This window comes from Pteropus vampyrus, unplaced genomic scaffold, assembly GCF_000151845.1.
Source record: "Pteropus vampyrus isolate Shadow unplaced genomic scaffold, Pvam_2.0 Scaffold2, whole genome shotgun sequence".
NCBI lineage: Eukaryota > Metazoa > Chordata > Mammalia > Chiroptera > Pteropodidae > Pteropus > Pteropus vampyrus.
In genome coordinates this window covers 13,200,872-13,213,061 of record NW_011888783.1, presented here as the reverse complement: position 1 = coordinate 13,213,061, position 12,190 = coordinate 13,200,872, and the positions used below count along the sequence as shown (strand labels likewise).

General features: G+C 39.6%; 1 protein-coding gene across 1 annotated transcript in view; it reads right to left on the bottom strand.

The window, feature by feature from the left end:
* The window catches only part of PDE11A (phosphodiesterase 11A), a 327,576-nt gene that overhangs the window by 74,714 nt on the left and 240,672 nt on the right, over positions 1 to 12,190 (bottom strand). Inside the window, exon 13 of the mRNA XM_011356861.2 lies at positions 5,740 to 5,849. Within this exon, the coding sequence (XP_011355163.1) occupies positions 5,740 to 5,849 (110 nt within the window). The remainder of the gene's footprint in view (positions 1 to 5,739; positions 5,850 to 12,190) is intronic.

Sequence of the window (12,190 nt, the reverse complement as noted above, 5' to 3'; positions counted from 1 at the left end):
AGTCAAAGTGAAAATTCTGTCCCTACAGGCATTCAGCACTTTGCAAAGGCACAAAAAATAAGTGTGCAAATGGAAACGTACCTTCATAATTCCCTGAGATATGCATATGCTTTGAAAAAGAGACTTAATGGAAGGAAGTGTGCAGCCATGACTTACAGGAAACTTTAAAAAGGAAAACTATGAAAGGTAATTAGGAAATTGAGAATTGTTGGGAGGTGGCGAGGAATGGGATTAGGCTGTCACGGCAGATTAATGTGCCCCAGTATTTCACTTCTGGGACCTGGCCGAAAGCGACAAGATGGGTTTTCATTCCCAAGAAATGAGTATAAGAGATTATGCTAGAAATGAATAGAAGAAGTCTCCTAGGAGAACACACTACAAAGCTGTTCGGTACTGATATTTAATCATCAGGGGCAGCTGTAATAGAGAGGGGGATGAGTGGGAAATGCCGTCCCTGGAGAAAATGGGAGAGAGGTGTTAACAGAACAATTTCAAAGCGCTGTGGTATCACTGCCCTCTGCACCTATTGATCATTCACTGCACGTACACCAATACTTAAAAATTAAGAATAAAATGTGAAAATGCAAAGGTTCACTTATCAGAAAGGCTAAAAGAATAAATCATATCATGCTATAACTAAAGTCACAACTTTTTATTGTAGAGGCATTTTGCATTTTATATAGTAATTTGTCCCTTGCTAAATGTCTCCTGTTTTTATAGCCTATATATGAAAATAAAAAAGGTAGCATATGCTTTGCTTTACATAATAATTGGTGCATTTAAATTCCATTTCCAAATCACTTAAATGGTTGGAATTGTGACTACTTTTAGGGAAAGCACTGTTTGTTATACTTCTTTTTTTCTCCCACAATGCCTAGCACAGTGCCTTGCACATAGAAAGCACTCAATTACTGGAGAATAATAAAGGAAATAAGGATATCTATTTTTTCCTAGGCGTTTTCTAAACAATGCCACACTTACTGAATAAATCTTATTCTAATCAATAAAAAGATAGCTCCTTTACCATGATATAAAATTCTCTAACAGCACTCATTGTCAAAGGAAGGTTTAACCGAGGTTGAGTGGTGGGGGGCATGAGGTGCTCTAGGTTCAAAAGTGACCCCATTACATAGAGGCAGGGTTGATGGACATCCCATCCCGTAATCATCTTGTGGAAACACATCAGTTCATCTTGGAACAGAGGGATTTGATCAAATGGTATGATGATGCAAAAAATAAATAAATGAACAAAAATAAAATTGAGTTCTAGTACCAGCGACTTAATACTGATCTAATATGTGTGAAAACTGTTTAATCTTATAAAAGTAACCTAAGATTTGGGTATCTCAGTTTCCATTTTTATAAAATTAAGGTGTTGAAAAATATGGCTACTAAGGTCTAATTTAGTTCTAATGATTATTAAAGCTCCATATCTTGATTTTCTGGATGTCAAAATCTATTTTAGTTTTTCAGAGCTCACATATATGGCAGGCCAGCCAGTAAACTGGAAGCTCAAAGGCCCCAAATAAATATCACTGAGTCATGAAAAGGAGTATGATGCAGTGGTTAAAGACCGTCTTCAGGTAGCCCAGGTCTAAACACCACTCTGCCACATTCTGGATGTATAAATTTGAGTTAATTACTTTCCTGAGGCTCAGTTCTTCCCATAAAATGGAGACAAAAATACCTACCCTACAGGAATGCGGGTGAGCGCTTGAGATAGTAAACAACAAGTGAACTATAGTTCTTCTCATTGTCTCAGGGACTGTTTGTTGCAAAGAAGAGAAATGAACTAGGACCAGCTTCACTATAAAAGGTTGATTAAAGTAGCAGGAACTCTGAGGGAGCTCAGTTATCCTAAGTGTGGCTGGGTTTCCTGGAAATAGGAGTAGAGATGCGTAAAGCCAGGAATCAAGGCTGCTTTTTCTGTTTCTTTACGGTTGTATGATCTCTTCTTTCTATTTCTCTCTGAGTATCTACTTTCTTCTTTCCTCTCTGCAGATTTGCTTTCTTATTTCTCTTATCCACTTGGGATGTGGTCATTCATAGTTGCCCCAAAATGAAAGTCTCAGCTACCAAGTCTACTCAGATCTACTACTTAGATCTCAATAGCTAACTGAGTCAACACCATGATAATCCAAGTCCAAATTCCTGAGAGATAAAATATGACTAGATGGACTTTGGTTCGGTGTGTACTCTTGGGCTAAAATGCCAAAGAAGTCAATTAGCAAGAAGGGCTGCTTCTCTCAATGTGATACACAGGCTCTCTCCGGGAAGGGGGCCATTGGTATCCAAGCACATGTATTGTGCACTTGACTCTTAAAAGAACCCACAAGGTGCTCACTCTTGTTTTATAGACACAACTCTAACACATTTATCTCTTCTTTATGTACAAGTGGCAGAATAGTTAGAGGTTGGAGAAATGGTGTTAGGGGAAGATACGATGATGCCATTGCCCTAAGAGAGAGAGGCATCCTAAAAAATATATGAAATGTAGTTATAGGAACTCAAACATAAGGGACTGTCAGATCCTATAATGAAAGTATCACAGTTTACACTTCAGGACACCCCAAGGCCACTATTGTCTTTAGTACAACATCAAACCTAAGTATATAAAACTATGTTTTATATAATGAATCTAAAAGAGTTACAATTATTTAAGAAATCAGAAAACTTTAATGACAAACTGCATTAAAATAGTTAAAATTTCATCCATCCATGCAGTCATCATTCATTCATTCACTCAGCAAATATTCATTGTATGTTTATTATGCTCCTGGTACTCGTTATACATCACGGGGACTCAAAGAGAAGGGAAGACACATCTGTTAATCAACCATTAAAACAGAGTGATGCATACTTTTGGAAAAGCATGGCCTGGACGTTATGTGGGCACAGAAAATTGACAAGGGGAAGGTACAGCAGGAATACAACCCCATGGTTGGTGCTCTCAGGGGAGTTTGGGGGAAATAAGGAAAGACAGAGCATTCCAGGTATGGGAAACAGATGACTGGGGAGCAGAGAGAAGTAAGCTAGCCAGACTCCATTGAAATTTCAAGTAGCCCCTTGTCTCTGTGACATAGAAGCATGGGTGGGAGGGTCAGGGTGGAAGGAGTGGGTCCTGGGCCAGAAAAATGGGCAGTAGCTTGATTGAAAAGGGCCTTAAGGGGCTAAACTAAGAAATTTGAACATTATCCTGAAAGTCACAGGAGGCTGGTGAATGGCTTTTAAGCAAGAGAGTGAGCTGATCAGCTTTGTGAATTACAAAGATTATTCCGGAGTGCCAAGCGGGGAGGACTGGAGGAGAGTTGGGCTGTTTGTTGTAAAGATCCAGGAGAGATGCAGAGAAGCAGTAGTTACTTAAGAAGGCAGAGATGTCAACTTGAGGGATGCTAAGGAGGGAACCTGGGGGACTCTTGGGTTTCTGGTGGTGCTGTTTATTGAGATAGAGAATAAGGGGGAAAGGGACAGGTGTAAAGGGGAGAGAGTGAGATTGAGGTGACTGCGAGACTTCAAATAGGAGGAGCTTTTCAAGCAGCTGGACTAAGTGTCAGGAGAGAAGCAGAGAATTATGGTTCAAACATCTGGGTTTGGGGCTGTTCAGCAGTTGGGTGGAAGCCCTGCATGAAGATTCTTGTAGAGCAGTAGAGGAACGTGAGAGAACATCCCCAGTGCAGGCTGGGGTAGGAAGAGAGAGGACTTGAAGCAAACTGAGAAGAAAGGCTAGAAAGATAGGTGAAATCCTCCGTCTGGGAGACAAAGGAGGAGAGAGTTCTAGGAAGGAGGGAGTGGGTCTCATGTCAAGAAGGCTCAAGAAAGAAGGACAATAAGAGTGTCCAGCAGCTCTGGGGAAAAGGGACGTTGGAGGCTTTACTGAGGGCAGTTCCCCTGGTGAGGCTGAACTGGAAGCCACATGGGAGGGCAGGGGTTGGGGACAATGATCGGACAACTTTCCAAGAAGACCGAATGGAAAGGAAAGAAGAGAAATAGGACAGCAGCTAGAGGGAGAAGTAGTGATTGAAGTGGGCTTTTTCAGGATGGGGGAGACTTGTTCATAAGATGCTGAGAGCTAATATAAATGAGAAGGAAGATATAGGACAGAGAAAGGAAGATTGATGGAGCAAGGTCTCAGAGGAGGGAGCAAGGAAAGTATCCAAAGCAGAGGTGGTGGGATCAGCCTTAGACAAGAGGAAGGACAGCCCTTTCACTGAGATGGGAGGTTAGGAGGAAAGGATAGGGCCAGACAGATAAGTTTGTACTTGGCAGGGGAGGAAATTGAGGGAGTTCTCGATTGATGGCCTCAATTTTCTCAGCGAAGGAGGAGGCAAGGTGATCTGCTGAGTGGAGCGGGGGAGGTGGTAGACAGGAGGTGGTTTAGGAAGGGAGAATGTTTGGTATATATAACTGCTAAGAGCGATGTGGGATGGAGCTGGCTAGCGACACAGAAAGAATCTGGGGAGTACTGAGCATCCAGCTGAGTTGGGAGAATATAGACTTGGTGTATCTTGAACTCTCACCTGTGACATTTTCTCATAACACCTTTAAAAGTCTAGGCAGAGTAGCAAAAAATTGAATTGTTAGATTGCCCTGGGGCCTAGTTTTTGCAGAGTGGATGTCACAGAAAGTTAAGAGAGTTGAGAAATGATAGGATATTGAGAAGAGAGAGTTGAAACATGGGGCTATAAGATACAGGGTAGATAAAGAAGGGAACACGATCAAAATTCATTTGCTAGATCAGGAGCAAATGCAAGGCCAGGACTCCAAGGCCTCAATAGATAGGTGTTTTGGGGAACACCAAGAGTGGTGAGCTGTTGACATAGTGGTCAGTTGATGTTTCAGATTACGTAGGTACGCCTGTTATATGGGGGCTTTGCAATCGGTAGTCTGAAAGTTAATTTTACCACTTTGTGGAAGCCTTCCTTAATTTCTCAGTCCTCCAACTTTTCTCTTTTTTCTCCACCCTCTGAACTTACATGTCGTTTTGTTTGCAGACAGGTAGTAAAAAGAACATTAAAACTGGACCATCACTACCAGAGTCAGGAGATCTTGTTTTGGTCTTATTTCTAGCACCCAAATTCTATGGACTTGGCCACAGTGTGAGTCACCAAGCAACGGCTATCTTGACCAGTTCAACTTGCTCAGGGACAGATTATTCTGTCCACGCACATTATGTGCCTACACATCCCCAGTGCTGATGTAATTCCTCGGTTTTACATCATTCTGTGGGAAGAGGCATGGGAAGAGCAGCAACCACATTCCTCGTGTGTCACTTTACTTCACTGCAGCTATATGACATCCAAAGTCAAAAGAATCCAGAAGAGATTCTAGTGGGGAAGGAAGAGATATTTCATTTCATAAAATTTCCTAAGACCACTTTTATTTTAAAAAACAGTCTCAGAGCCAGATTTTGAGAGGAGAAAGTTCAAGAAGCTTATAAATGCTATGAAAGCAAATATTCAGGGAGGAAAAAAAATAGGCTCTTTAAAATATGAGCTTTGTTATCTGACTGAGGTCAACAGAGACAGACCAAATCAACAAGCATGACATGAAGGGCAAATTTGCAATTAAAAGAAGAATAGGGAATTATAAAGATGGATGGGGCCCATGACACGCACGCCCAAGCCTGCGTGGCCTTGGCCTTGGATGCCAGAAATTAATGCTTTACTCTTTAGCACTGGTCACCTTTGGCTTTGAACAGAAAGGCAAATGCATTAAAATAACAACAATTAGAACACTTACTTAGCTTGGAAGGCATTGTTGGTTCCCCTGTGGTCAAGGTCATGACACAAGCATCCCACAATCACCGCTAAAATTTCCACCTCAGTCAGAATCTCTTGAAACCCAGCAGTCTGAGAAGAAGAGAAAATGGCAACAGTCACTACTCAGGGCAGGGAGGATGGATAAGGTTCGTCTACTGAGCAACGATCAGCTCTGTTTTCATACCCTCATCATTTAAGGAAATGATTAACTGCCACTCCCTTAGATGACAGTGAGTTGGGTGGTCAGTTGCACAGCCTAAGGTCCCTGCGGTGATGAATTAGCTCACTGTCACAGTGGCTCACGCTGGCACACCAGAACAAAGTTGAGACTATTTATTTCCCTTTTTAGAAAAAAGGCTACACTATCCAGATACAGTGACTGTTTGGCAAAGGCCTAGAGCAAAACGTGTTTTGTGATTCTGCATTTCAGTGAGGAGCATCTATTGGTAGCAGGAGAAGAAGGGTGAATTTAGAACTGACTGTTACATCCACCAGATGCCATTCAAATGAAAGCTGGCAAAAGAAAACACCTCCTATTTTTTTTTTTTTTAATATTAAAGGAAGCAGCTTACAAGTACTGAAACTGTTACATGATAATATTCTAGAAATTAATCCCTTAATTTCTTGTAAATACCTTAATTCTTTTAAGCTTGGAGGACAGATTAAATTCACACAGATAATAAGGTAATGCATATCTTCAAAACTAGAATTTGATAGAGGATTAGGCAACCCAGACTGAGGATCAGTGGAGTATCCATTACATGGGATTCATTTTTAAAAAAATTATCCTCCGGTAGCTTGCTTATGAAATGCATAGGTGTGATGTGATTTGTTTTGGGAGCAGTGTGATGTCACTGTGTGACCCAAAGCCACAATGGTTCTTTGAGTCCTGCTGTCTCTTCGTTAGTTTAGAAGAGGAAGAGAACATCTGAAAAAGTAGGTCTATGCATTTTCTTGATCCAAGGTCTTTACATCTCCCCTGCCTTTTTACTTTATAAGTCTCCCATTTCATTACTAACTAACATCTTTATCAGAGGGCGGGAGGAGGGGAAAGGTAGGGTTCAGATTGCTTCTATTTTCATGTGAGTTTTTTTTCCCAAATCTAGGGTCACTAGCTAGATACTTTTCTTACAGCAATGAAAACTTTGTTATTTAACTAATTGTGCTTTTATTGCAGAAATAATTGAATAAATTTTTGTTTTGACAATTTTATTTTTAAAAGTTGAGTTGGTCCCACTGCCATATTTAAAAGTACATATAATTTCATTTGCATAGTAATTGAGAATGTTAATAAATTGTCTGGGAGAGGCTGAAATAGCCCATATCAAAGCTGTGTGTTCTCTTTCATTTTAAAATTTGAAGCTGGCAGCTGGATTTAAGTTAATTTTATTTTACATAAAATACTACCTTCAATAGTTTTAAAAAGTTCAAATTGTCGTGAAGAGATTTAGAACCCAAAATGGACGTCTCTCATTCCCCTTTCCTAATCCTCAAAGGCAAGCATTTTCCATTTTCTGCTTTATCTAATTTGGTAGGCATTTTCCACCACGTTTCTATATAGTAGTAATATGTTATTCACACTTAGTTATTCATCAGTTATTCATATGTGCCCAACACAGTCTTTTGAGCTTTACAACTAACTTTTTAACTCACTTCTCGTACATAACAGGCCTGTGAGGTAGGAACTATTATTATCCCCAAGTACAGGTGAGGAAATGGGCATAGATGGACCTGTCTGCCCAAAGTCTCATATAGCTTTCCTGATTATCACTCTATAAATATTTTTCACTGCAAAGTCTACTGATATTTGATCATTGTTTCTTTTCTTATGTAAATGTTTCATTTCCTGAAGTTAAGATTTGTTTGAACATTCAAGTCTTCTGGATTCCTACACATCTCTCCAGCCAGTCACACCTTTTAGTAGATCCCTTCCCAGCCTGGTCCTGGGGATGCCCTACTAATATATATATATATGTATGTATGTGTATATATATATATGTATGTGTGTATATATATATGTATGTATATATATATCCTGATCCTTTTCTTTGGTCTGGGTTCTCTGTCTGCTCCAGCTTTCCTCTCCTGGGGTTGATCTCCTGTCTCCTGCATCCCACACCTTCCTTTCCTCATTTTCTCCCTCAGTTTTCAGGAACACTTCTGCCAGTGGCTTCATGAGAAATTTTTATGTTAATTTTTTAACACTAGAGGAGTTAATTTTTTTTTTTTTGAGGCTTTGCAGGACCCAAAATGTCTTGAATCTATTCTCCTACTCAATTGTTTGCTTGCCTAACAATTCTAGGTTGCAACATTTTCACTCAGGATTTTGAAGGATGGCTCTATTGTTTTCTAACTTCTGAAGTTACTTTAGAGAAGCTTATGTCATTCTTCCTAATACTTCGTCTGTTACTTGATTTTCTCTCTTTAGAATCTTCTCTATCTCTGGGGTTTGGCAATTTCACAAAGATATGCTTTCATTTGGAACTTTCTCCGCATCGTTTTGCTTAATTAGCTTTTTCTTCAGCATAGCATTTTTGTAATCTTTCTCTCTGAATTGTTTCCTGTTCGCTATTTTTTCAGTCTTATTTGACTGGACCTTCAATTGATTGGACATTGGATTTTTTGTATTGCTTTACTTGTTTTCTTGTCTTTTCTTTCCCATTGCCCTTATCAACTTTTTCTCTCTGATTTTCTAGAGTAATAGTATTTTTCATTTATAAGCATTTTCTTGTCTGCTGCCTCTTTTCTTTTATGATATTCTTTTCTCATGGATGCATTATCGTCTCTTATCTTTTGAGGGTATTAATTGTAATTCTTCTGAAATTCTCTTCTGCTCCCTGATTGCCTATTTCCTCTGAACTCTTTTTCTTTGTGTTTGGTGGTTTCCTTAAGTGCCCGGTATTTCGCTCACTTAAGAGTAAAACATTACAATGTTCACCACACACCCGTGTGGTGAACATTGGGGGATGGTGTCTAGATTGTTGGGCTCTCATCACAGGGTGAGCAGATGGACAGTTGGTCCCTTGCTGGAGAACCCCTCATGTCAGTATCTAAACTTATTTCCTCTGGACTTTTCAATTTCTTGCTTGGAAGTGGCATAAACATTCTAAGAAAATGTGTTGGCATTCTAAGAAAAGAGAATGTAGCTTCTCACCTTTGAGGATAGAGACTTTCACTTAATTCTCTTATTTTCAAGGTGTATCTCACCCTAACTTTTTTTTTTTGGCTGGTGTCTCCAAGTTTGGGGTTCAGTTTCTCCAACAAATACTCTAGTTTCTTGAATAGGTGAGGGGAAGAGTTGCCCTCTGACTACAAGGAGAAGGCACAGGACTTGGGGACCCAGTGTTTTCATCACCCCTTACCCCACTTCACCCATTTCAGTGGTATATGAAGCCTTAAGTTCCTGAGCTTTGAAAGCTGCTGGGGGAACACTGTTTCTCATGTGTACCCCTTCCTCTACCCACTTACCCTTAAGGCACTTGGGTCAGACTTTCCTTTTTTCTGCTAAGCTATGAACTATCCTCCCTCTGTTTTCTGCCTTCATGTATTACAGTTCCATGAAAAGTGGAATTTGTGTCCCTTTCTTGTTCTCCCTGTTATTTGGGAGTAATTTTTGAAAGGTGAAAGGATATAAATGTTTTTATCTGTCATCTCTGTCATCTTGAAACTCTAAATCGGTTTAGCTGGGTTTGGATTTTGCTAATACTAAGTGAATTCTGAAAGTGTATCAAGTATGAAATAATTACCCATGATACTATGAAAATCAGTGCTGTAAACAACAATGAAACAGCACAGAAAGATTTTGCCGTTGAAAATGCTGTTGATTAGAACTAGCTGATGAATCAGAACAGTAAGAATAGTGATGGGATAATGTTAAACTAAGGTCATTTCACTAGAAATTTAATTAAAAGTTAAAATTAAATGCCATATAATAGACTCAAGATTAAAATCCCAAATCGTTTTTAAGCCACCAGTTATCACCTACTATATAATACGATGAAACGTATTTTACTATAATGTCCTATGCAGCCACCTTCCGTCTCACCCCTGACCTTTCCAGCATCTAGTTCTTAAACTATTTGTACCATGGATACTTTTGAGAATTTGATAAAAGCCATTTCTTCCCAGAAATTATTCTATAATTTTATGTTGTTCAAAGACCATGGAGCCAATCTTGGGATCCTCAGAATAAAGAAACCCAGACGTACAGTACACACCAGTCACACAAAACACATTTACCTCTCTTGTCTGTGATACCTGAGTTACTGGAGCAGCACCTATCTCTTGACTATGATTTAGAGCTGCCTGGTAAATGGTTTCTGAGAGTCTTCAGGCCTGAAAAGGGTCCACCTGCCACTAAATGTCCATTTGTGCCCCCCTCGCCCTCATCCATCTTTTTTCTAGTCCTATCCATTCTGACCTACACTTACGATTGAGGAAAAAGTCAACTGCCTGCTGAAGACAATATACTTTCAGAAGAAAACAGAACGGCAGCCAGAAGTATATTTTAATGCGTTTATTCTATGCTTGACTCTATTTTATTATTTTATTTTCAAATAAATTGTATCTTTTCTGCTCCTGATGCAATAATTATGGATTTATTGACCTTAATGTTAATCTGTCTTCTCATCTGTATTCTCTGAGGGTCCATATATCAGAAATGTGAAGCAATGAATACGATATATCTAAGTAAAGAGACGGTCAAGGCATATAGACCTAGTTTCCAAGTTGTCCTCTCCAGAGAAGCCTGTGACTGCTCTCTGAACAGGTCTCAATGACAGTCTTTCGTTGAGATAAAACAAGTGCTGGGATAACTCTACCCCTAGCTACTACAGCATATGATCACTAGAATGCCAAAGGACCCTAATGGTAAGCTTCACAGCATTCCCTAGACTACCCAGCAATTTCCTATCACTTAGTCAACATAACATTTAAACCAGCTAGGATGGGCCCCTATTTCAAAGCTGTTCCTGTACTATACTAGCGAATGGAGGAATATCATGGCCAGAGAAAAATGACTGTTGCTTTGCAGCTCTATGGAATCCAATAAGGTATGAAAAACGACAGCCATAATGTCAGTACTAGATGGTGCTATAGAAGCTTCATTCATTTAACAACAGTGTTATTCAATGTTATTAGGTGCTTATTATGTATCAAGCGATCATTTTATCTGAAAAAAAAAAAAGGGTGTTTGGTATAATACTGATAATAGTTAACAGCTCTATAGCACTTAGCATAACCCTCTGAGGGTGCTATTGATCTTATCTTCCTCACTTTATACATGAAGCTATGGAGGCACTAGACTTCATCGCTAGAATATGACAGAGGTGAGCTTAGATCCCACAAACCTGGCTCCTGAGTCTGCTCTTATCCACTGTGCTATTCAGCTGCTAAAGATATAGGTGCAGTTGTGCAGCTTTTACATACTCTTGTGATGATAGAGTGTTAAGCAATAGGGCTTTAAAGAATCACTTGGTGTGTGCTTTATTCCATGAAAGATATTATTCTTGATTAGTCGGAGGTTGATACCACAGAGCCATTTGTCATTTTGAGCCTAAAAATGGCCCTGGTGCATCAAGATGTAACTAATAATAAACAGTGCTTTACAAATGAGATGTAGAAAGATAAAATTGTTTGTATGTAACAACTCAACTTTAAAATGTCTCAATATATGCATAAAAAAAGACAGGACCACATCAAAATGTTACCAATAGTAGGACCATAGGTGACTTAAAATTTTTTCCTTTGTGTCAAAAATTTCCATGAAGAACATTTATTCATTAAAATACACATACACACATGTAGTTTGTGTGTTTGTGTGTGTGTGTAAATTAAAAAAAAAACATATTTAATCAAACTATCCTAGCTTGGAATAAAATAGTTTTACCCTGAAGTGTCCATTCATTCATTTATTCATTGAGCAAATGTTTGTTAAGCATTTACTCTGTTCAGGCCCTCAGGACAGAGCACTGAGGGAGACAGGCACGCCCGGCCTGTGTTGCACTTCATACCAACCTGAACAGTGCCACAGAGCACCCTTTTCTAGTGAGAAGCCATCACAACATCAATTGCAATTTGTGGAAGAAAGCAATGATGAAAGTGACTAGCTGCTCCTTCCCTGGAGAAGATGCATCATGGGCTACATCCTTTTGTCATGGATGCAGCTATGGCATGGGAATCTGAGAAAGTGATGCCAGAAATCCTGCCTTCACATTTCTTTTGAAACTTGGCTGTCAGGGATGCTGAATGATGAGGGATTTCTTCAGTTCATCCTGTTGATTCTGAGATCAGGTAGATGGCCGACTAAGAGAAGGGGACTCCAGTGATGTACTGGAAATTCCTAGTGGTCCCAGAAATCCCAAACCAAGAAAGGTTCTTGGCTCTGAATGCTCCTGCACAATTGCCGACAGCCAGGCACTGCAGTGGAGCCC